Consider the following 26,657-nt stretch of genomic DNA (forward strand, 5'->3'; position numbering starts at 1 on the left):
GCACCCCATAGTCTAAATGTGATGGCGCCAGGACCCCAAGTTAAGGTCACGTTTTAACTCAACTTTTTTTGTTAATTGATTTTCACTTCCTTTTTCAACCTTACTCGTTAAGAGAAAAGGGAGTTTGTGAAGTAACTGTGCCCTCGCCTGCGATTGCGACATTAAATACTCAGTTCTTGAAAAGCAGAAATGCCATTTAGCTTAACTGAACATTTTAATTTGAACACGTTTACAGTGCTCTTCTTTGAAAATCAGAACAAATATATACCCTACATCTCCCAATGACAGCTGGGTTCGAACGACCCCTTGAAGTTGCACCTCAGAGGTCTGGCAGATGTCCAATGAACATGAAGATAAGTAACTCGCACACGGTCCTGTTTTTCGCGAGCCTCCATCATTCACCCCAAGGTGCAATGTGACACATATTTTGTTTTGTTCATAGCTGGAATAACTTTACAGCACATACTGCCCTTTCTGATCTCAAAATGTGTGAACGCTTGAAGCTATACGGGTAAGAATTTCCCACGTGAGTGTACACAATCGAGCAAGTGCGCTGCTATATAAGTAGATCGGTTGCGACAGAATTCTCTCTCTGTTATCCCATCGCATACGTCTCATTAATCCGTTCCTGACAGAAGTAGAAGGGGATTCCAAGGCCAAAAACATAATTGAAAAAGGTGGTGCATCAAATATGATTTGTTTCTAATTTATGTCTAGGTTATCCGAAAGAGTTCTTAATTTAATTCAAATGAAAACTGTATCTGATTCCTTGTAGTGCTGAGCGACATTGCTTATCCACTTGGCTTCCCTTTGTTTTAATAGTGAATACAATCTGTGTCCTGGATGTTTATTTTGTGCTCTGCAGGCCCTCTCTTATGCCTCCAAGCATGCAAACATGCATTGCTCTCAGGGCTTTCAACTTATTTTGATTTACCATGCAAACTACACCACTCCTTAACCTCATACTTTTATCATACTGTGTATCTTCACACTAATTGCAATGGAATAGCTTCGATTCAGGAATACAGTGTTCGAGGCATGTGGGCTGCTGAATTCATATCTGTGCATAGATCACCGCCTAGTGTTGGGTCCGGATGATCGCACATTGTTGTCCTGGAAGAGTCTTCGAAGTATCACGAGATAGGTGGCTCCTCCCCTGGACTACAGTGCGCATGGGCATCAACTCCATCCTCAGATTGTTTTTTTCCGCCATTGGGTTCAGATGCATATTGGTTCACTCAAGTCGGAATCGATATAAAAGTTTCTTAAGGCCAAAAGGCCTTTAGTTTTTTCGTCGGTATTGTCTTGCGATCGGTGCCCAGTTCTGTTCCAGCTCAGTTCCCGGGCCAGATATCCAGAGGAGCTGCGTGCTTTTCGACGCTGAAGGCCTGGTCGACGCCAGAGGCCTTATCGACGACCCATCATGGAACGGAGCTCATTCAAGAGATGTCCCGTGTGCAACTCCAAATATCCCCACATCGACGTCCACCCGGTGTGCAACAAGTGTCTATCGCCGGATCATGATGAAGCCAGCTGCATGGCTTGATCCCGTTTTCGATCCAAGAAGACACTTCTGCATCGACTTGCTGCGCGCAAGGAAGCCCAGCAGACTGCACCGGAGCCAGTGGACATCTTCGATGCCGGGGATGATGAAGGAGCAGACCGGGAGGTTCGAGAAAACCTGTCGAATCCCACGTCGGAGGTAGACTCCAACTACGACTCTGATGTTGAGACTCTCGATGCGGAAGACGTCGTCGACGATGGGGCCTTTGGGGCCATGGAAGATAGCTCGAGCGAGGAGCTATGCCCACAAACTGACACTGGGGCCGAAACGCTTCATAAGGCTCAGGTCGAGGGATCGCCACTAGGCCTTACCCAAGATCTTCCAATAAGTTCTACGGCTCCGCCTTCAGGCTCGGCTTCGGACATGTCTAAGGAGCCGCAAACAGCGAAACCGAAAGTGAAAGCTCCGGTATCGACGCAACCAAAAGCACTTGTGACTACGTCGAAACGGAAAGTGCGTATTGCTTTGGTGGGCTCGAAGTCCTCGGACCTGTCGGCACCGACGAAGCAGAAAAGCGTTGTCGACCCGAAGAAATCGCTGAAGGGCGTCGAGACGAAGTCTAGCACGCTGAAGGCAAAGGTCAAGGCAGTCGACCCGAACAAATCGGTGCCGAAGAAAGTCAACACCGACAAAGGACTCGGTGATCCGAAGGTTCTCGAGCCTCCGCGTCGGCCGGACAAGGCCAAGAGCAGAACAACCCCCGAGTCCACGCCTGTTGGTGACTCGAAGAATTCCGTCGAGTCGACACAGCCGTCCCCCTCCTTCTCAAAGCAGGTGGCTGACTCCCTGAAGCGCATCAAGGACAAGGCTTCGGGGGTCGGGCCTAAGGATCCTCCACCTTCGAAGCCTGCCGATAAACCTCAGAAGACGTCGGTGCCCATCCACTTCACGCTGCCGCCGAAAGTGGTGCCAAAGGCTTTCGTCCATAAAATGGCCGTCGACGTGCCCAGGAAGGTGTCCACGGCGCCGAACCCGACAACTGTGGTCCCGACCGCAAAGCATCGACAATCCTCGTTGGAAGAGCAACATGAACAGTTTATCGATGCCGAGAAAGGCAGACTCTCTCTTTATAAGAGGAAAATCGCCCTGGAACAGCCAATGGAGTCCTATAAAATACCACTAAAGAAGAAGGATTCTACTTCGACACCTGTTCTTGTAGAACCTGTATCTCCATGTGGCCATGATGTCTCACCCACTTATTCAGATGTGGACATTGGGGAAGGTGATAATGACGAATACAGCTATCCTGTGGACACTGATCCAGATGATACAAATGAACCCTGGGCAGATGCTGCTGTCCCAGGTGATCCACACCCTGCCCCAGACACTCAGGTGTATGCTGTGAAAACGTTGCCTACTGAGGATTCGGCAGCGTTTAATGCCCTCATTGAAAGGGCAGCTAAAAATCACGACGTCCAGCTCCATGCTGACCCCATTGAAGTAGACTTTCTTTTCGACACCTTTTCCACCTCAGAGAGGACTGTCAAGACTGTCTATGTTGAAGAGTGTCTTGAAGCATGCTGGGGAAATATTTAAGGAGCCTACGAGAGCCAGGGTAATAAACCCCAGGATTGAAAAAAAGTACAAACCGGCGCCTGGAGACCCTACTTACATTAAGGGGCAGTTGCCGTTGGACTCTCTTGTTGTTTCTAATGCCCGGAAGAGGGCTAATTCACAAACAACGGGTGATGCTCCTCCCCCAGATAAGGAATCTAAGGTGTTCGAGGCATCAGGGAAAAGGGTGGGAGCTCAAGCTGCCAATATCTGGCGCATTTCAAACACTCCGGCACTCTTAGCCAGGTATTACAGGGCCCATTACGACACACTTGAGACCCTGTTAAAGCACCTACCAGATGAATATAAAGAGGCAGCTGAGATGCTCATCCAGGAAGGGAAGCTCATATCCAATGCTTCAATCAAATGTGCACTGGACGCAGCAGACACCGCGGCCAGAGCTGTTAACACTAGTCTCATGTTGAGACGACATGCCTGGCTCAGAATCTCCGGGTTCAAGCCAGAGATACAGCATATCAAAAAAAAATCTTGAATGAAAGATTGAGTGTATGGTTAATGCCTAAATGTCCCACGTGTTTGTCATAAAAAAAAAATGTTGTACTATGTATTAAATTTTGAAATAATTTCTTTGTAAAATTTGAATAAAATGCTATTGAGTACCAATCCCCATTCTTGAATTCGTTTTCTTGATTTGGATGGATATTTGTTTATTTGAATTATCTATATCAGTATTGGCATTGTTGTTTTGTTAGATAATTATCCGGCTCAGCCTTACTGATTAGAGCCAGCCCCCAGTTGTTTCTTGCTGTGTGGAAGAAAGAGGCACAGGAGTTTACTCACTGTACTTCTTGATACCAAAAAAGGACGGGTGCCTCAGACCCATACTTGACCTCAGACCCCACAATCAGTACATTCTATCAGAGCACTTTCACATGCTAACACTGCAGTAAGTCCTGTCGTTGCTCAGTCAGGGAGATTTTCTCGCAACATTAGATCTGAAGGATGCGTATTTTCATATTCCACTGCACCCGTCCCACAGAAAATACCTCAGGTTCACCATCCAAAATCAACATTACCAGTTCATGGTACTACCTTTCGGGGTCACCACGGCACCCAGGGTGTTTACAAAGTGCCTAGCGACAGTGGCGGCACACCTACGGAGACGGAACATTCATGTCTACCCTTATCTGGACGACTGGCTAATCCAGGCAAAGTTGGCCCAGCAGTGTGCCGCCCACATGTCCCACACCATTCACCTTCTTCACGATCTGGGATTCTCACTGAATTACCCAAAGTCCCACCTGCAACCCGCCCACATATGGCAGTATCTGGGTGCGACGATAAACACTCTGGCAGCCAAAGCACAGCCAAATTCAGTGAGGGTCAGCAGCATTCAATCGCTGATACAAAAATTCAGACCTCAACACTCGCTTCCAGCACGAGTGTTCATTCAGTTGATAGGCATGATGGCCTCCTGCATCTTCATAATCCCGCACGCGAGACTACATATGCGTCCGCTTCAGGAGTGCTTAGCACGTCAGTGGAATCAGGCTCATGGACAGTTGAAAGACCTAGTGTTGGTAACCGGTCGTGCATACAACTCTCTGCATTGGTGGAATCCACAAAACCTTTGCAAGGGACGACCGTTCCAGGAGCCTGTGCCACTGATCATTCTGACGACGGACGCATCTCTCCAGGGTTGGGGAGCTCATGTACTCCACTACACTGTGCACGGACTATGGACGACGCAGCAGAAAAAGATGCACATCAACGTTCTAGAACTGATGGCTATCTTCATGATAGCCATCATGAAATGCACGAGTGGGAGATGCATCCATCAGTACTCCACCCGTACCTGTAGTTTTAAGGTTTTTGAAGGACCTCACAAATAAGTTCCCTCCTGCTCCTTTTATTGTGCCTAAGTGGGACTTAAATCTTGTCTTGACCTTTTTAATGTGTGCACCCTTTGAGCCCCTTCACAAATGTCCTATGAGGCTCTTGACTCTAAAGACAGTCTTCCTCGTTGCAATAACCTCAGCAAGGAGGGTAAGTGAGCTTCAAGCTCTTAGTTCCAAGCTCCCATTCTTGACCATTCATGCTGATCGAATGGTTCTTAGGACCAGGGCTGCTTTTCTCCCAAAGGTGGTGACTCCTTTCCACCATGGTCAATCCATTACCCTTCCTACCTTTTATCCTCCCCCTCACCCTTCCAAGGAGGAGGAGATACTGCATCGTCTAGATCCTAAGAGGGCTGTAAGCTTTTACATGGACAGAACGAAAGACTGTCATATGGATGACCAGCTCTTCATTGGTTTTGCTGGTTGTAAGAAAGGAAGAGCGGTCCATAAAAGAACATTGTCAAGATAGATCGTCCTCTGCATTGAGATCAGCTACTCTATGGCCGGTAAGGAACCACCAGAGGGTATACGGCCTCATTCTACAAGGGCTAAATCGTCAGCCTCCGCATTGACTAGAGGTGTGCCTGTAGAGGATATTTGCAGGGCCGCAACTTGGCAAATCATTACTGCTTAGATACCGAAGTGAGGAGGGAGGGTCACTTTGCGCGCTCTTTTCTCCAGGACTTCCTGGTTTAGAAGAGTGGACTGCTGTGGGACTCTATTCACAAGGTGAGGAATCCACTGGCAGATGTATCTATCAGAAGAACAAGTTACTTACCTTCGGTAACGCTTTTTCTGGTAGATACAGTATCTGCCTGTGGATTCCTCACTGACCCACCCGCCTCCCCGTTGTCCTCTCTTCTATACCAGAATTACTTTAATGTTTTTACTTCAAGGTTAAGAAAATGTGTTATTTCAAATGTTTTCTGCATTTGCTTCACGCTGTGTGTGTTACCTTGACTATTGTGTACTGTGTATACTGTGTATATATCTACTGTCATTGGTCCGTCCGTGTGCCTCGAAGGCACGGAAAAAAGGGCGGAACTGATGTCATCACGCCGGCGTGGGCCTATTGTAGGCGCCGGTGACGTCAGCGGAGTCGCGAGCGATGCTGTGTCTCTAGGACGTCCAAGTCCACATCGGCGCGTAGCTACAAAAAGAATTTCCGAATGTTGCTGACGCAAGGGGGATATTCACAAGGTGAGGAATCCACAGGCAGATACTGTATCTACCAGAAAAAGCGTTACCGAAGGTAAGTAACTTGTTCGTTATGACATGCGGCAGTCGTGGAGTTTACCCTCTGACCTCCGCATCTCTCCATCACCTTTTTCGTTGGTATAGATGGGGAGTAGAGTGCATTAGTGATAGAAATGTTGAAAGCCGCGCCCCATCCCGCCCCAGCAGGCCTCCCCAAAAGAAGCAGTGTCCCATCTTTAACTCGCAACCACACTCACTGTTCAATGTGTAGGATTCTCTTTATAGCTCTAATCCTGGAGTGCACGTAATGATGCGTTGTAGAAAGTATGCGTGGTAGAAAAGTATGCGTGGTGATGTGTAGTGCAAAACTACACCTAATGTGCAGTAGTAATATACACTGTGTCAAGAGTGCACACTGACCCATCAATGTGCAACACACACACACACCGAAGTGCAATAGGAAACTGTCCCGTGTCAAAGTGCACACTGTGTTGTGCATTAGGACACACACTCACTAGTATGCATCACGCACACACAGAAGTGCAGTAGGAAGGTGCGCCATGTCAAGCGAGCACACTGGTGTGTGCATTAGAACACGCATACACCAATGTGCAACACGTACACCAAAGTGCGGCTGGAAGATGCAGTGTCAAGAGTGCATACTGCTGTGCATTAGAACAAGCACTCACCAGTGTGCAAAATACATACACGAACGTGAATTAGAAAGGTGCACCCTGGGAAGAGTGCCCACTAATACGTGCATCAGATGTGGCACACACCAATATGCCCTCTGTGAAGAATGTGCATTAAGAGGCATTAAGAGGCACAATTACACAAGCATTTGCAATGCAATAGTTCTCGCATTTACACGGGTTTGAGCTATTGACATTGCAAATAACTATGCCTTTTATTTTTGGTTTTGTTTCTAAAACAAAGAAAAGGCATTGTCATTTAGAATGCCAATAGCTTAAAATCGCGTAAATGCAAGACCTATTGCATTGCAAGTGCTTGTTTTCATAAGCTGTTCGATACCCTAGTGATGCAGTTGCACACAGAATGTTATTGTGCTGCTGACTTGCATGGAGGCTTTTCTTTCTGTCTGTCCATAAATATTTCCTGAGGCAAGCATGTATTCCTGAATCAGACTGCATGACCCAGTGTGTATTAATTGCATAGCTTTTCAATTCCTGGCGGCACAGCACCCAGGATAATGTGCTGTATGGCTAAACACTTACAAGGTCTCAAAGGCGAGACCTATTGGCTAGGCCAATGCTTGTTATAATCCTGGCTTCAGTACTTGACTCCCTGTTCTGATTTTAGGTAATCCCATTTGTCTCCCTGTGCCTCGGTTTAACTTAACATATTAACATTTCTTATATGAACAGTTTAACTGTTTTCTGTAATGTGGTGTCAATGTATTGTCCCATTAGCTGCCAATCACCTCCCATATGTTACTATGCATTGATTTAGCTAGAAATTAGTAAATACATACTAAATAAAGACCTATTTTTAAAACTAATCATGTGCAGAGTTATTCATTTTCTGTATTAGTAGTCAGTCAGTTAGTCAAATTAACTTTATTCGATTCGATTAAAATCATACAAAGGACATAAAAACAGTGTGATATACAAATAAAATAGAATTAAACAGTTTCTTTACAATCGAGTTCATTTGACATAGTATTACAGTAAAAACAGTTTTAAAATCACTAAAAACGGTTTATACACACTGATTTGACAAGTTCTTACATCTTCTTGATCTGACCGCTGCCACTAGAAAGTTTGCCATGGAGAATGCGATGCGTATATTTCCCAGAGATTGTAAATAAAGCATGGCTGGTCTCACCTGGGAGAAACCAGCTTCCCTTAAAACAGGTAGCAGATATTTTTTTCTTTGTGCAGAGAAGAAATCGCAAAACATAATAACGTGCATCGTGTCTTGAACTGAAAAATTGGCACAAGTGCAAGGTGGTGCTAACTCTGGCTTTATCCAAGAGTTAAAATTGCCCAAATAAAAGTGAATAAGATTGAACCTGAATTTTGTTAACAGAAACCTATGAAAAGGGTTTGTGACAAAACATAAATAGGGCTCAATTGCGAGTGAATGAAGTGACAAATAATGCAGTCGAACTGTGGGCTTTAACAATTCTGTTTCTTCTCGCAACAAACTTTCCCTTACCATAAATTGTTTTTTAATTACATCCACACCCTGTTTTGTAATACCAGAGGGATCAGTAAATAAGTCTGGTCGACCCAGGTCATTAAAAGATTTTCTTAAATAGGCCAGCCATGGAATCATGCCACTGTTCTCCAGACTCATCACATCCTTCATGATCATGTGGTTTAGCGTTAGTTCTGTGTTTAGCCAGGTCTTGAGCCAGTATGTTAAAGGTGCCAATCTCAGTTTGTCCTGGACGTAATCCAAACCCAGTTCCATATGAATAGAAAAAGTTGGTGAAGATTGAGGGAGGCACAAAAGGGAACGTAAGAATCTATTCTCCGCCAGCTGAATTTTGTCCAAGCGTACATAACCCCATAAAGGCGCGCCATATAAAGCCACAGGGAGGGATTTGCTGTTATACACCTTTAAGATAGCTTCCATTGGTCTGTGGCCCAACCTTTTAGCGAAACCCAGAATGGCCATTGATGTCCTTGTCACCGCTAGGCTTTTGGCCCGTATCTGAGGTCCCCAGGTACCCTTGCTATCAAAGAGCACACCAAGGTAGGGGAAAACAGGAACGCTAGAGACTACCTCTCCTTTACAGAAAAATGTTTTTACCTTAGCCTTTTTCTTTTGCGGTCCGACGACCATAGTGTGGGATTTAGTAGCATTGGCCCTCAAATCAAGCTGGTCCATTAAGGAGCCAAATGCGTCCAGCAGCTTTTGGAGACACACCCCTGTACATGCTATGAGTACGGCGGCGTCCGCGTATAGGAGAGCAGGGATCTTAAATTCTCCTACACGCGGAATTTCTCTTGCTGCACCTCCTAGGTGCTTGCCTAGGCCGTTGATATAAATTGTGAATAGCAGGGGTGCTAATATGCAGCCCTGCCTAACACCCCATTTCGAGTTGAAACGGGTCGTGCATCTGCCTTCTTTTGTTACCCTCACTGCGGCAAATAAATCCCGGTGGAGGGAAGCTATGAACCCAACCAAGTCCTCATCAATCCCAACTTCAAGAGAATTTCCCATAACTTTGATCTATTGACCAGATCGAAGGCCGAAGAGAGGTCCATGAACGCTAAGTACAAAGACCCCTCCTTGGCCACCGTATACTTGGCGGTCAGCAGGTGTAAGTTTGAACACTGTTCAATCGTGCCTCTTTTTTCCCTGAAGCCGTACTGGATGTCGGACAGACCACCACATCCTTCAAAACTGTCCATTAACCTTACCAAAAGGACTCTGCCCAAGATCTTTATGGCAGAGTCCAGAAGGGATATGGGCCGGTAGCACCCTGGGTCGTCCCTTTGGCCCTTTTTAAATATGGGGACTATTGTGGAAGTCGCCCATGTAGTTGGAGGAGGCGTACTGTTTGCGGCTGTGAACACGTTTGCCAGGATACCAGCCCATAATTTCGGTGAATGTATATAAAAATCGGCCGGTACCCCGTCTGGGGCCGGTACCCCGGGGGCTTTGTTCCTTGTAGTTGCACAAATTGCCTTTTCCACCTCCGCACTGTTAAAGTGTAGGGGTATGACCGCCAAACAGGACATATTTTGTAGATGGGTGGAATTGCCGCTATCACCATAGACGGAGCTGAAATGCGCCAGCCACTTCTCGTCTGGAATTACACAGTCAATATCAGTGTTAGGTGACTCCGAGAAGTATGGATGGTTAATTACCCCCCAGAATTGCCTGCTATCCCGCAATATGTCGGCGGAAGATAATTGTTCCCAAGCCTCCTGTTTAATGCACTCCTGTCTACTCTTAATAGCCTTCCTATAGTCTTTTCGCAAGATTGCAACCAAGGCCCTGTCCCTAGGGTTTACTTTAAGAGCTAATTTTAAAGCTTTAAGTGCTTTAGAGCAGGCGGGATCAAACCACCTACAGTGTTTTGACTCTCCCCTGCTCCGTCGCGCCATAAGGTTGGAAGAGACTTTACTGCATATTGACTGGAAGGCATCCATGATGTCATGGCCTTGTGAGGATGGGTCTAGACAGATCGTGATCTGATCATTTATCTGCGGGCCAATGTCAATGTAAAAATCACCAGGAACCACATTCGCCCACTTCAACCGTCTACCCTGATCTGTTGAGCGTAGGGCAGGTCCGGATCTGGCCTGTCCTGGCTTAGGGCCCATAGAATCTCCCCAGGACACAATCAAAAGGACAGGATTATGGTCGCTAAAGGGGGATGGGACGGTACAATAAGAAGTAGTGTGATTGAGAATAGCAGGGGTCACAAAAATGTAATCAATGACAGTCCCCGGAGATGACCCCTTAAACGTTGGTGTTCTAGATTCCCCCTCCCGCGCAATAAATTCAAAGAGGTTGAAATTGGCCAGGAGATCCTCCCTGCCTGCCCTAGTATGCTCAAAATGCGGCCCCTCCAATTCCCGTGTCTCCATACATTCAATTCCAGTACAACCAAAATCACAAGGATGAATATTGAAGTCACCCATTAACACAAATTCATAACTAGTAAGAGTATTTTGGCTGAGTAAATTTAAGAAAGCATCCAATTTTGAGATATTGTCCCCACCATATTCCTTGTTTACAGAATTGTAAAAATGAATAAACAATATACTCTTTGAAGGACTAGTTTGCCTTTCTACAATTAGGCAGTTTGGAGAATCACATTTAATCTGTTTCAATGATCCGTTAAGATCAAGTGAAAAAAGAGTCAGGAGGCCTCCCCTTGCTCTTCCTGCATTACTAGGGCTAGCCGCAACTGCAAAACCTGCGAAACCGTCCAACCAAAAGCGGGATGTCATATCCCACGTTTCCTGCAGAGCAATGACATTGTGGTCTGAAATAAAAGTAACCCATTCAGTGTCACTCAATTTTTGAGCTAATTCCTGCAAAATTCCAACTGAGTATTTTACAGCCTACTTCCTTAGTAGCCCTTCTTTCCTCAGCGGACGTGATTAACTCTTCCCTGGGTAGTCAGTCCATGTCATCCAGGCCAGACAGGGGTGAGTACTGGTTACTCAGACTCGAGCTCGGCCCGCCCTCCTTGATTGAATCCTGAAAAACATGCTGTGTCATTGTGAGAGGGGCAGGTGGAGCTGTTACTGGTTGTGTTTGAGTAAACTCATTTGGGTTTCTACGTGCCGCTGCTGTCTTCATACCATGCCATCTGGCCTGATAATTTATTTTGGGTTTATGGAAGGGTGGCGGTTGATAGAAAAAACCTAGGGGAACTGGTCTTAAACGATCCCCATTTGATATTACAGTACCATCCCAAAAAGGTCTAACAGCCACGTCAGCCCTACAGAAATTTACAACCACACAATCGCCATATGTTGTTTTTTGGTTGTTTGCCAATCCAGCCCACCCTCCTAGCATGAATAATCAAGTCCGCTATATTTTCAATCAATCAATCAATCAATCATCGTATTTATATAGCGCACTACTTACCCAGAGGGTCTCAAGGCGCTGGGGGGTGGGGGATCTGCTACTGCTCGAACAACCAGGTCTTGAGTTGCTTCCTGAAGGCGAGGTGGTCCTGGGTCAGGCGGATGTTCCCCACAACATTTCTCAGCACTCCAAGCCTTAACTTTAGCCATAAGTTCCCTGGTTGATTCCCGTTCCCCTTCCCCAAGGGGGTCTACCCCAATAAACACCGCCACCAATGGAGACGCCTCCGGTGGGAGGTGAAGTTTATATGTGCTTGGGGTGACCCTTGGCCTAGGTGGTTGGTACTTTTGGGACAATACCATTGGCTCAGGTGCCACAATGGGATCGTTTGCCGTGGCCTGCTGAAAGGATGTGAGTGCAGCCTGAGGCCTACTCTCTTTATGCAAAGTTCCGCTTGTGGGATTAGTCGTGGCTATGGCCCCCTCTGATCTCCTGCCCCTACCCGCCTCCTCAGGTTTGCCCTCAATCGTTGGTATACTGTTAGAGGGTAGCGAGTGAATGATTCTATCAATGAGGGAACATTTCTTGAAGAGTCCTTCCAGGCATGTGTTTAGGGTGTCCACAATGTCTTTGGCGATGCCCACCAAAAGCGGTTCAATCCTAGCCACGAAGAGTTCCTCAAGTTTATCCTCCAAACTGTCTGATTTATCAACAGTAACTGGCATGGTGTTAGCTTTTTTCCCCTTCTTACGATTGTTTGTTTTTGTGGCCAACTGAGGTTGAGCACTTGGCGGTGTAACAGATGGCATAAATGCAGGTTCGCTAACTGGTTGGGCATGGGGTGGGGGATTGACAATGGTCACAAGGGGTTCCAGAGGGACACAGGATAAAATACTAGGAGAGGAAACTACAGCCTCAGCTGTTTGCGATGCTGGTGTTATTGTAGGGGAAGTCAGTGCAATGGCGAGTTCTTGCTCGGCGTTAGCGATCTCCTTAGTTAATGCCCCTACTGCGGAGGAGAGGTATGACAAGATGGAGTTTAAATGCCTGGGCATTTTGGCGTTTTTACCACCCTCCTCCATGGTTGAATTTTTCTTTCTCTTACCCATCTTGGAAGTTAGATGTTAGCGAGTTGCCCCAGCCCGGCCTCCTTCGGCCCCTGACGGCCACAGACGGCCCGCCCTCGGCCCGGGCTCCGCCCGGCGCCGCGCGCGTCCGCGACGCGGAGGGAGCTGCCGTGCTTTGTAGCGCCTCCGGGCGCGATCAGGGCGTGAGGCCGGAAGTGGCCGCTGAGCTCACTGGGAGCTGTAGTCTCGGCCGCGAAGATGGCGCAGCGGCGGCGAGACACACAGCGTACCCCACCCAGGAGCAACTCTCGGCGTCTTGCAGGCGTCAGGTATGTCCCCCCGCTCCACCGGGGGAGTGGCCGTGCTTTGTAGCGCCTCCGGGCGCGATCAGGGCGTGTGGCCGGAAGTGGCCGCTGAGCTCACTGGGAGCTGTAGTCTCGGCCGCGAAGATGGCGCAGCGGCGGCGAGACACACAGCGTACCCCACCCAGGAGCAACTCTCGGCGTCTTGCAGGCGTCAGGTATTAGTAGAAGCACTATGGATCTGTGTTTAGTCCACCACTGTTTACCTCAGAAAGCAGTTACAACATACGATTTTACTATTTATTGTCCGATTTGATTGTTTTTTGCCATCTGATTTAATTCACATTAAAAAACCATGAAAATTGCGGTACCTTATTCATATAATACATGTAAGAGTAGTTGTGCTTTTGGCTGTTAAACTATACAATGTTTAGCGGTGTAGTATCTCATTTGTTATCTCCTTGAAATATACATTGTAGATAAGTATTCTTTTGCTAATAAATTGTTACTGATGTATTCTATTTTTTCCCGCAGCAGGGTGACAATATTCGTACATTGCCTCTTGCTGGTCACGTTGGCTTTGACAGTTTGCCAGAACAGTTAGTAAATAAATCCATCAACCAAGGCTTCTGCTTTAATATTCTATGTATTGGTAAGTACTCAGGCATGTAGCACAAATCATTGATTGGATGTGTTATTTTTGATGTGTTATTTTCAATACAAAGACGTTGGTAACAGCACACACACCAATGAATTCGTAATATGGAACCAAAAGTACATCACACACACAGCCTCTGGTATCTTTAAAATAAATCCAACCAAACGAGTTACTTAGTTTGTGTCCAGTTTATCTCCATTGATTTGGGACAATGGGAGGCAGTATCAGTTGACTTGAAACTAGTTATTTGTTAAGTGGATGTTTTTGTTCCTTTCTTTGTGAGACCTAAATCTCTTGAGTATTTTGGGAATTCTTGGCTGTCTTTTCTTCCCTGTGGAACAACGAGTCCATCTTTCATAAATATACTTTTTTCAAAATGTACAGTTTTAAATTGACGGTTCTATCGTATGTTCATCACTAAACAGATGAGTGCAGACTGTAGGGCTTTGACAGCAACATTCATCAGCGAAATCAAGATCGGTCATATGGCAATCCGTGTGGTCTCTTCAAGACCCATTTTTCATGTAGAACTTACAGGCAGTCATCTATTGAATTAACAGGTTCATTTGTCACAAGACCAAGTCGGGCTGAGGCAGATGGACCTCTAATTCTGTGCCTCGAATCTACCTTTAAAAATGCAGAGGCTGGGTCTGTCGTCCCGTAGTGAGAGCAGGTGAAGATACTCTCAGGTTGCGAGCTACCCCCCCCCCCCCCCCCTCCCCCAACAAACACACACACATACACCCAATAGGTATAACTTATTTTTAACTGGTTTCAGGGAGGTGGAACTCGCATGTCTAAAAAGACAATACAAGTATGCCATCATTTGGTGCAGCATGCTTATGTGGAATCAAGTAGACTCCAACACCCAGCAGTCCAAGTGCAAAACAAACGAACACACATACTGTCTATATCGCTCCCTCGTCCTTCCCCGCTCAAACTAGCATACTGATTGGCGTAGTTTTGAGGCTTGAAGAAGTTTCTGGATTCACAACCAACTCACCCACCACCACCAGTAGATCTGTATGTCTGAGCTCAAATGAAGAGAATACTGCATCCAGTGAAAGAAAAAAATCTGAAGATGGCGGCGGTGTTGAGGGATTTCCAGGACATGCGTCTGACATCACACGAGGAGGGGTTTAAAACCAAATGGCTGACACCCATGAGAAGAAAAAAAGACTTCAAGGAGACTTTTCCGAACCCAACCACTAAAAGACGGAATAATGCACAGTGAATTCTGAAAATTCTTCATGCTGCAAACTATTCCTACTGCAAAGGAACCATTTTGTTTCACTTACTGGCAGGCATATTACAATTGAGCTGTGAGTTATTACATAAAATAAGGGTAAGAGTTACTTGTTAGCAAGTTCCCGAATAGCTAAGGGTGAAAGGCTGAAGGAGATATTAGTTGTTACAGGGGAATCTGGCAGCAAATTTTAAGTCCCAGAAAAGTTTTTTAGAAGTCACAGTCTTGCACAGTTTGAAAGATTGTCTGCCTTGGCAAAGCAAGTTCCAGTAGCAGAAATTGAATCTCAGAGGACAAAGTTCTAAGCAGACACCAACTAAACTAAATATCGCTGAGCTCCATATCCCTTACGGCAGTTAGTACTCGAGTCGTAACATCAGATCCAGAACTCGCCCAAAAGAATCCACTTTGAAGGAGTCTCTGTGGGAAGAAAAGAATACGCAAAAGGACAAACTTTTGCAGATGTATTGGTCTGTAACTTGTGAGGCTTCCTTATATGGAGCATTGCGTCTCAAAGTAGCTGGGGTGAATGTGTCGTTTGCTAATCTGCATTCCAGTACACAGAGCTGTGGACAACTACCAGTCTGCCGACATTTACACCAACTTTGTGTCCCCACATCCCCTATACATACTGTGAAATCCTGCACCTGTATGATGATTGGATTTGAAGAGTAGCTCTGACATGGAGTGGAGACATAGGAACTATTACAATGTCCATCTGAAGACCTCACTTTCAGTTACACTGATGTTGCACAGCGAGTTATGGTTTTTGTAGCGGAATGTAACTATTGAATTAAGGGGTTTTTAGGTTTTGATTTGCAATCGTAATATCAATTTTACTGTGGTTTTTTCAATGAATTTTATTTTTTACCATGTGAGTATTACAGTGTTTGCTCTATGTGAACCATAACTTCAGTTTGAATGTAATTTTTTCAGTGAATGTGTTCATTTATTATTATTATTATTATTACACATTTTTTCAAAATGATCATTTGCAGTTGAATGCAGGACCACTGATTGACCATGCGTTCACCCTCACCACTCATAGCCTGCTGCTAGGTTCTAAAGTCAACCACCAAGGGGTGTAGACCATGCAGTGCACATTCTTCAGCTGTGCTTAGCAGACTGCATGCATTACCTGACATGTGGCCAGTCCCTTTTATTTATTTTATTTATTTGAAAGTTTTATATAGCGCAAACAAGATCTTTACAGATATCAGAGCGCTTTACAAAGAGAGGGTACATGATCCTAGTCAAACAGGTAAGTCAGAAAAGCTAACAGTACAAATAGATGTAAAGCAATAATACAAATAAACAAAGAGGTCGAACAGGTAGTAAAGATCTGTGCAGATTCCTTAAGAGTCCGAAGTAGTAGTTCAGGTGTATTTAGTCATAAGGATAGCTTTTACTTCTTTCTTAAATCGTATAGTGAAGGAGATGAGCCTGATTTCAGGAGGGAGGGAGTTCCAGATTCTGGGTGCCATTCCTGAAAAGGAGCATTTATAAGTTTTTTCCTTCTGAAATCTTCTAGGCTTCAGCAGAAGATTGTTTGTGCCTCTGGTGTTTCTAGAGCCGCCAGAGATTGTCAACTTCTGAGTGAGGTAGCCGGGTGAGTTAAGGTGTACCGCCTTGTGTGTCATGCAAGCAATTTTCAGGTGTATTCTGTCTTCAAAAGGCAGCCAGTTCAGGGATTTCAGGTCAGGGGAAATATGAGCGTGCTTTTTTGACCCCGTGATGAGTCTCGCTGCAGCGTTTAGGGAAGCCCTTAGGGGTGCCGTAGTGGTAAGGGGGAGACCGCAGAGGGCGATACTGCCATATTCTATTTGAGGGATGACTAGTGCTTGTACTGCAGTTTGGAAGTCTTTGGCTGGGAGGAAGGGTTTGAGTTTCCTCAAGGTATTAATTTTGGAAGTTCGCTCCCATAGTTGCCTTGCTGATATGTTGCTGCATGTTGAGATTGGTGTCAAGTGTTATGCCTAGAGATTTAGCTGAGTCAACGATGGTGGGTTGGACATTGAGTGCGGTTAGGTGTTTAAGCCAAGTTTGAGTGGTAGAGATCTTTGCTGGAGGTGAGATCAAAAGCAACTCTGTTTTCAGTGCATTGAGTTTGAGGTGATTATCGGCAAGCCAGGATTGGGTGCTTCTGATCGTTGAGTTCAGGAGCAAAATGTCTTTGGGGATTGTAGTTTGAGATAAAGTTGGGTGTCGTCGGCGTACATGTGAAAGAGAACACTGGATGCTTGTAGCAACGTGGTGAGAGGTTCCATAACTAGGTTGAACAGAGTCGGGGATAGGGAGGATCCTTGGGGGACGCCTAGCGATACAGGTATTGGCGAGGACATCATGTTGTTGCTCTTGAATTTCTGAGATCTGTTGTGTAGAAAGGAAGTGAACCATTTGAGAACAGTTCCAGATATACCCATTCTTGTGTTTAGTAGTTCGAGTAGCTTCTCATGTTTAACGGTGTCGAATGCTGAAGAGAGATCAAGCAGGATGAGGAGGCAGGTGTCGTTTTGGTCTAGGATTTGAAGTGCGTCGTCAATTATGTGAGTCATAGCAGTTTCTGTACTGTGCCTGGCTCGGAAGCCTGATTGATGAGGGTTGAGTAGCTCAAACTGATCAATGTGTTTGGTCAATTGTAGTTGTGCGCATTTTTCCAACAGTTTAGCAAGAGTGGGAATATTGGTAATGGGACGGTAATTGTTCAAATCAGAGGGGTCGGCTGTAGGTTTTTTAAGTAAGGGTGTGACTTGTCCAACTTTGAGGGAGTCCGGTATGATTCCTTGTTGAAGTGAGCTATTGATAATTTTAGTCCAGAGTGGAAGAAGCAAAGGGGTAAAGTATTTTACATCGCCAGCTGGAAGGGGGTCTGTGAGGTGATTGGATGGTTTCAAGGTGCTGAGTAGTTTGCCAATTTCTTCTTCGGAGTAGGTGTCAAAGGATGATCATGTAGCATTGTCCACCCGCTCCACATCCCAGCAGTTACATGCAAAGCCAGGCCTTCATCCATGCCCTGCACCAGCTTCCCTTGTATCCTACAATGCCTTGCTCCTAGCCATAGGTCTGGTGACTTTAATTTGTTTTGTAGGTTTTTTTTATATTTACAGACTTTACAAGATTACTTTCACTAAATATGTATTCTGTTTTTTTAAGCAATTATCCGGTGGTTCTCTGTACCTGTTTAACTATCTTTACTGCCTAGAAATGAACAGTGTGTCTCTTTTGTTGTGAATTCATTTCCCCACGGTGCAAATGTCACTAGTGTAAATGAATCTGCAAATTTTAAGACCGAAAGAAGAAAATAATTCAAACTCTTAGTCCGCTTATCACATTTATAGAAAATATAAAATATGATTATCGGAACATGGGGATTTCTGATAGATACATCTGCCGTGTGGATTCCTCACCTTGTGAATATCCCCTTGCGTCAGCAACTTTCGGAAATTCTATTTGTAGCCTCGCGCCTGACGTGGACTTGGACGTCATAGAGACAGGGCATCGCACGCGACTCTGCTGACATCACCGACGCCTACAATAGGCCCACGCCGGCGTGATGACATCAGTTCCCTTTTTTCCGCGTCATCGACGCTAACGGTTTTGGGATAGTCTGTAGCTTCTAGTTACTCTGTTGCTGTATTTCTTCCTTTTTCTGTTCTCTTGCCACTTTGTTCGATAATATGTCGACAAAGAAGACCGGTTTTAAGCCCTGCAGGGAATGTGGAAAGATGATGTCCGTTACGGACCCACACCAGGACTGTATTTGGTGTTTGAGCTCCGACCACGACGTGGATGGGTGTTCGTCGTGTCAAAAAATGAATCCAAAGGCCCTGCGAGAAAGGGAGTCTAAGCTTCTTGTGGCTAAGCTGAAGGCCGATAAAGTAAGGAAATCTTTGAAATCCCATTTGAATAAGTCGAGGTCGAGATCGAGGTCTCGGGAGGTGTCGGCTTCGAGGTCTTCGTCGGATCATGCTTTGAGGTCACGTAGGAAGCATAAGAAGAGGAGACATGAGTCCCGACGTCATTCGGGTGATAAGTCTGGCTCGAGGTCGAGATCACCCTAGAAGGTTAGATCTAAAGTAGTTCCTCCACAAGAGGTTTCGGATCAAGAGGGCGAGGCTTCGACTTCGGAGTCGCAAGTACATTCTCCGACTCCGGCACCGATCCGACTCCGGCACCGTCTCCGGCTCAAGAAGTGGTTGATGAAGTTCCTGTGGATGTTGAGGCATCGACTCCTGTTGTTGAGACAGATTCGAATCTACCTCGAGGTCGACCTGAGCATCCACCTTTTCCAGCTCCAGGTCAGAATCCTTCAGCGTTTCTTAACGCTATGTGTGATGTTTTCTCAAAGTCTTGGTACCCCTCTGCCGCGCCTTCGGGTCCTATGGGTCCAATGGCATTTAATTTGGGGGTGCCTCATTCATATGCCCCGGCACCTTTCATGCCGTTTTTGCCGGCTCCGACCCCGCTGTGGCAGTACCAGGCTCCACCGAGGTCAAAGCCGATGTCGACGCCGGCGCGTCCGAAGTCGACGACACCAGCACCAGCGTCGCCCTCTCCAAGCAAATCTCTGGAACATCCCTCTAAGCCTTCGGATTCGATTCCGACGTCGGCTCCGGCGCCGTCGGGGTCGACAGTGGATCCGGCTGCACTCCGTGTTAAGCAGAGATCTAGAAGAGAGGCTCAACGTCTACTGGAAGAGCAGAGTTATTGTGAGTCTCATTCTGACTTGGAAGAAGGTGAGCTGGATGAAAATTATTTCGAGGATCTAGCAGAGGCTAGTGGTCTTGAGTTTTCTCCAGAGTGGGTCTTGCCATCAGGTTCTGATGTGCCGTCTAAAGATGTTCAGCCATATCACGTGGTGATGAAAAAAGCAGCGGGACTTTTAGGTTTAAAATTGCCTACTGTTGAGTTTAAATCGAATCTGCTTACTGAGGTTCTTCATTCTCCGAGCTCGGCAGTGGAGCCTTTCCTCCCATTTAATGATGCTTTGACTGATCCCATTATGGAGGTGTGGAAGAAGACTCTTTCTGCTACTGCTGTCTCGAAAGGTGTGGCTCGGAGGTATAGAGTGGCTCCTGAGGACCCTGCCTTTTTGTCGTCTCACCCTTCTCCTGAAAGTTTGGTGATCCAGGCGGCATGTTCCAAGAAGTCAGTAGGTGCTTTTCCCCAAGTTCCTGGTGACAAGGAAGCTAAAAAGCAGGATCAAGTGGCCAAGAAAACTTTCTCTTCCACGAGTATGGCGTTAAAATCAACAAATGCCACTTGCCTTATGGGAAGATATATCCACGCTCTTATGGACTCTGTACGTACGTTGATCCCTAAAGTTCCTGAAGACTGCAGAGGTGACTTTGAGGAAGTCTTATCTGACACTCAAGCGGCAGCTCGTCAGGTTATTCAGAGCGGCCTTGATACTGCAGATTCTGTGGCAAGGATCATGGGCACTGCTGTTGCCACAAGGGGTTCAACTTGGTTAAAATCCTCAGATTTTTCTGCCGATGTGCAATCTGCTTTGTTAGATCTGCCTTTTGATGGTGAAGGACTTTTTGGCAAAAATGCAGATTCGGCCTTGGAGAGGTTTAAGGATAACAGGGCGACTGCTAGATCTCTTGGTCTACAAGTAAGAGGTTCTACAGCCAGGAAATTCAGAGGCTTTGGACGCTCTTCTTTTCGTACATTTAGACAAGGTCAGCAGCAGCATTAACAGCAGCAGCAGCAGCAAAATACCTTGTATAAGTCGTACAGGGGAAGGCAAAGGGCGCGTCCTCGAGGGCGTCAGGCCTCTTCCTCTTCCACCTCCTCCAACCCCCCAGCCACAGAAAAGTAGCCCTAGATCCGCCATCCAGGATCATGTGGGTCCGGTGGGGAGTCGGCTTACCCACTTTCTACGGGATTGGGAATCGGTTACATCAGATCTTTGGGTTCTCAATCTCGTAGAAAATGGGTATGCCCTTCCCTTTCGCGAATTCCCTCCCAATTACCCTCCTTGCCAGGGATATTGCTCAGAGGAACATCTGCTACTCCTACAGGAGGAAGTTCAAACTCTATTGAGGAAGGGTGCGATAGAGGTGGTCCCGGAGCAGGAAAAAGGTCAGGGATGCTACTCCCAGTATTTTCTGATCCCCAAGAAGGATGGCAGGCTTCGTCGAATTTTGGATCTCAGGATCTTGAATTTTTATCTGAAACAAGAGAAATTCACCCTTGCTCAGGTTCTTCAGGCTCTGCTGGAAGAAGACTGGATGGTGTCGCTCGACTTGCAGGATGCGTACTTTCACATCCCCATCCTGAAGTCACACGGTAAGTATCTCCGTTTTACGGTGGGATCGCAACACTATCAGTTTGCGGTCCTTCCGTTTGGGCTTACTACTGCGCCTCGAGTCTTCACCAAGGTGATGGCAGTGGTGGCAGCGCATCTCAGAAGGTCGGGGATTCCTCTGTTCCCTTATCTGGACGACTGGCTGATCAAAGCAGAGTCGCCCGAGAGAGTGCTCCATCATCTGCAGGAGACAACCCAGTTGTTGTTCAGGTTGGGTTTTTCGATAAATGTACTCAAATCTCACCTGGTGCCCTCCCAGCGCAACCTGTTCATAGGTGCAGTACTGGACACAACTGTATGTCGTGCATTCCCTCCTCCCCAAAGGATTCGCGACATAGATTAGATTAGATTAGATTAGATTAGATTAGGTTTTTATAAAGCGCGTAGTGACCCGTAAGTATCCCAGCGCTAAGATCCACACATCTGAGGGTCACTGGGGCGTGGGGGGGGGGAAGTCCGATCAGGGGAAAAGGTGCGTTTTTAGCCGCTTCCTGAATCGTAGATAGTCTGGTTCCGTTCTAAGGTCGCGGGGTAGTGAATTCCAAAGGCGGGCAGTGTTAACAGAGAAGCGCCGCCCACCCGTCCGCACCTTCCTGACTCTGGGGACGGTGATAAAGTATTCCTGATCTGATTGGAGGGCTCTTGGGGCTTTGTAGGGCCTGATAAATTTTCTCAAAATAGGGGTGGCCTTTGCTTTGTAGAAGTCTGTGAGACAGACAAAGAGCCTTGAACTTTACCCGCTCTCTCACTGGCAGCCAGTGGAGGAGTTTCAGAGCTGGTTTGGCCGAAGCTCTGGCCGGAGTATTGGTAAGGATCCGAGCCGCGGCGTTCTGGATCCTCTGTAATTTGTCTAGGGTTGACTCCGGAGCGCCTAGGTAGATGGTGTTACTGTAATCCAGTATTATCACAACAGAGAACACCTAGGGGTCAAAAATAAGAGGTGGATCATAAAGCCAAATGCAACACAAAAGACACCAGTGAGTGAGCTTCGATAGTGAAGTGCAGGCCAGGTTAAGGCTCAAGAGCAAATGGAGAAATAGTTCCCATCAGAAGCCACTCTGTACCGCCCTTATTCTCATCATCTGGGTTCTCCTTACCCAGGAGACTGAACGGCCGGTCAGATGTTACCGTAGCCGATATGTGCGAGATAAGGGAAGTGAATGAAGTACAAAGAGTTAAGGTGGCTACTGTAGAGGCAGTGTTGTGGTGGGAAAAGTGTTAAGTGAGGGGAGAGAATATAAAATTAGGTGATCGGGTGGACAAACAACATTTATTAGTGTCTCCCAATTCCTAAGGTTTAAAAAGCAAGTGTAAGTGCGGGTTCCAAATAATCACCGTACTATATGGTGGTCAACATGTTTCTGCATTGTTTTGAACAAAGTTTCAAATGCATTCTTCAGGACCGAAAATGTAAAACACTGCTACTTAGATTTTGTGAAATTAAAACCAATATCACCTGATCTTCAGGTATAAACTCAACCGAATACTGTTGCGTCGCACGACATTAGATCCACACAAAAAGACAGACAAAATACAAAAGAGAACATGGATGAGTCATATTCCCATGATTGATATACTGTGACAAAAGGACATGTATAAAGACAAACGTTGTCGATTAGCAGACTCACCCAAATCTTGTGGTTGAGAGGCTTCACCCCACCTGGCCACAGCGCAGGTTTGAGGAGCACCGCTCTACAAAGAATTCATAAGTAATGTCTTTAGAGCAATAAATCAAAAGTTTAAAAATGAGTTCACATGGTGGTTTAAAAGTTTGATAAGTCCTTCCTACTCCTCATTAAAAATGCGGAGCATCCCACTAATACTCAACTCCATCAATCCAAAAATGGCTGGCCAAGAGAAGGATAGCTTGGTCATAGAGAAGTTACTCGTTATATAAACTACGCTTGTCAGCGTGTGTGTTTGTCAGTAATCAATACCCCTCCAGAGTCAGATGTCTTTAAGCCACATACTGTTAGTAAAATATTGAGCCTTGTGCACTTAGGGCAGCCAAACTATAGGGCACATGATTCTAGCGCGATCGTTATCAATATTACTCAAGTGACAGTATTAATTGCGTTAGCCGGGTAAAAGTACCCGTCTTACTAATAACGCGCTCGAATTCTGAAACAGGCAGGGAGTACTGGAGCGCGATAGCTACACCAGCGCGTGTACCTGGTAGCGCGATCTTTGTCTAACAGCGCTGCATTGGTTAGGCTTCGCGCACAGAGAGCTCGCTCGCTTACCTAATCCGTCGATGTCTCCTGGCAGTCAGCTGTACTGCTTGGGGGGGCACCGACGTCACTGTGGACAGGACTGATATGCACTTCCTCGTTGTGCAGGGAATAGTGACGGTCACATGGTCAGGTCACATGACCACAGGAATGCTGGGAGATGTAGTCCCAACTGGAATCAGTGTGTAATGTAGACAATCGTTAGGGCAAATATGTGCACCAATGAATATCTGGGGAGTTCAATAGAGTAGTCTATGGCCCGAAGGCGCCGAGGCAGAGTTAAAGGGCTAGTGAAAACCCAGTGGGTGACTTTTTTACTCTGTGTGTGTTGTAGTAGAGGGTCATAGGGACATCCACGGGATAGGTTCATTTAGTCCCTCTTTGTCACTGTTAAGACGGTATACCCACTTCTGTTCTATTTTGAACAGGAACCGGCTGATGTCAGTGCAGGACAGGGGTATTAGTGGTTGCTCAAGAACAGTCCAACAGAAATCTTCCGGGCCATGTCCCTTTTCCAAAAAATGCGCGGTGAGGCGGGTGGCTTGTTTTTTACACCGCACCGTGCTTTTGTGTTCCTGTAGCCTCGTCCTGATTTTGCGGGTCGTCATGCCTACGTATCGCAAAAGGCAAGGGCAGGTAATCAAGTATATTAGGTTGCTGCTGTTGCAGTTGGTAAATCTCTTCTGTATCCAAGGGCGATTAGTCCCAATGTCAACCTCGGTGGATTTCCTGGTTTGGGGACAGACACTGCATGCCCCGCAGGGGTGGTGTCCAGATACTGGAGGTAAGTCCCACAACGTGCCAACTTGCCTGGGTTCTTTGTTGCGTGGGCGTGTGTGGACCAATTGATCTTTGAGATTTTGTCCTCTTTTGAAAGCAAAAATAGGGGGGGCGATGTCATCATTTTCAGTTTTTAGGATAGACCAGTGTTTCTTTATGATTTTCTGTACCTGGTTAGAGCGTGTGTTGAATGTATTCACAAAAGCAATACGGTTTGTCTTGTCTTTGGGTGGCTGTATCTCCAAAAGGGACTCCCTATTATTGTTGGACGCCCTCTTCTTTGATTTCCGAATGATCTTTCTCGGGTAGTCCTTTTCACTCAGTTGGGTTTCAGGTCCAGAAAGGCTAGTGAGGTTCTACTATCAATCTATCACGCCCACAAGTTTCATTATGCAACTTGCCGAAATCGCGATGAAAGAAAATTATTTTCGCTTTGAGGAGACCATCTACCTGCAGACGTCCGGGACCAGCATGGGCAGTGTTTTCGCGCCGAGCCTGGCGAACCTCTATGTTCATCATTTTGAACAGCAGGAGGTTCTGACGCCCACCAATCCATATATGTCGTCATTACATGTATGGAAACGATATATTGATGACATTCTGGTGGTGTGGCGCGGCACAGAGGAAGACCTACTACTATTCCATGGCTGGTTGAATAGTAAGAATGCATACTTGAAGTTCACCATTGAACATAGTAGAACCTCACTAGCCTTTCTGGACCTGAGGTTACACGCAACCGCCAATGGCATTGAATCGGAACTTTATCGGAAGCCCATGGCTAGAAATGCACTATTAAGGTACGACAGTTGTCATCCTCGAGCCCTGAGAGACAACTTGCCCTTTGGCCAATTTCTAAGGGTACAAAGGAACTGCTCCAGCAAAGAAGCATTTGAAATTCACTCTAAGAATCTGGAAACCCAACTGAGTGAAAAGGACTACCCGAGAAAGATCATTCGGAAATCAAAGAAGAGGGCGTCCAACAATAATAGGGAGTCCCTTTTGGAGATACAGCCACCCAAAGACAAGACAAACCGTATTGCTTTTGTGAATACATTCAACACACGCTCTAACCAGGTACAGAAAATCATAAAGAAACACTGGTCTATCCTAAAAACTGAAAATGATGACATCGCCCCCCCTATTTTTGCTTTCAAAAGAGGACAAAATCTCAAAGATCAATTGGTCCACACACGCCCACGCAACAAAGAACCCAGGCAAGTTGGCACGTTGTGGGACTTACCTCCAGTATCTGGACACCACCCCTGCGGGGCATGCAGTGTCTGTCCCCAAACCAGGAAATCCACCGAGGTTGACATTGGGACTAATCGCCCTTGGATACAGAAGAGATTTACCAACTGCAACAGCAGCAACCTAATATACTTGATTACCTGCCCTTGCCTTTTGCGATACGTAGGCATGACGACCCGCAAAATCAGGACGAGGCTACAGGAACACAAAAGCACGGTGCGGTGTAAAAAACAAGCCACCCGCCTCACCGCGCATTTTTTGGAAAAGGGACATGGCCCGGAAGATTTCTGTTGGACTGTTCTTGAGCAACCACTAATACCCCTGTCCTGCACTGACATCAGCCGGTTCCTGTTCAAAATAGAACAGAAGTGGGTATACCGTCTTAACAGTGACAAAGAGGGACTAAATGAACCTATCCCGTGGATGTCCCTATGACCCTCTACTACAACACACACAGAGTAAAAAAGTCACCCACTGGGTTTTCACTAGCCCTTTAACTCTGCCTCGGCGCCTTCGGGCCATAGACTACTCTATTGAACTCCCCAGATATTCATTGGTGCACATATTTGCCCTAACGATTGTCTACATTACACACTGATTCCAGTTGGGACTACATCTCCCAGCATTCCTGTGGTCATGTGACCTGACCATGTGACCGTCACTATTCCCTGCACAACGAGGAAGTGCATATCAGTCCTGTCCACAGTGACGTCGGTGCCCCCCCAAGCAGTACAGCTGACTGCCAGGAGACATCGACGGATTAGGTAAGCGAGCGAGCTCTCTGTGCGCGAAGCCTAACCAATGCAGCGCTGTTAGACAAAGATCGCGCTACCAGGTACACGCGCTGGTGTAGCTATCGCGCTCCAGTACTCCCTGCCTGTTTCAGAATTCGAGCGCGTTATTAGTAAGACGGGTACTTTTACCCGGCTAACGCAATTAATACTGTCACTTGAGTAATATTGATAACGATCGCGCTAGAATCATGTGCCCTATAGTTTGGCTGCCCTAAGTGCACAAGGCTCAATATTTTACTAACAGTATGTGGCTTAAAGACATCTGACTCTGGAGGGGTATTGATTACTGACAAACACACACGCTGACAAGCGTAGTTTATATAA

At 46.4% G+C, this 26,657-nt stretch overlaps 1 protein-coding gene across 2 annotated transcripts in view; it reads left to right on the forward strand.

Annotated features, from left to right (window-relative positions):
* The window catches only part of LOC147697203 (septin-10-like), a 348,351-nt gene that overhangs the window by 80,718 nt on the left and 240,976 nt on the right, over positions 1-26,657 (forward strand). Inside the window, exon 3 of one of the 2 annotated variants that reach the window (XM_086934272.1) lies at positions 13,598-13,715. In XM_086934272.1, coding sequence (XP_086790398.1) covers positions 13,598-13,715 — 118 coding nt within the window. The remainder of the gene's footprint in view (positions 1-13,597; positions 13,716-26,657) is intronic. The other variant, XM_086934273.1, reaches the window with a different exon arrangement.

The sequence above is a fragment of the Lissotriton vulgaris genome, chromosome 8 (genome assembly GCF_964263255.1).
Source record: "Lissotriton vulgaris chromosome 8, aLisVul1.2, whole genome shotgun sequence".
In the NCBI taxonomy this organism is placed as follows: domain Eukaryota; kingdom Metazoa; phylum Chordata; class Amphibia; order Caudata; family Salamandridae; genus Lissotriton; species Lissotriton vulgaris.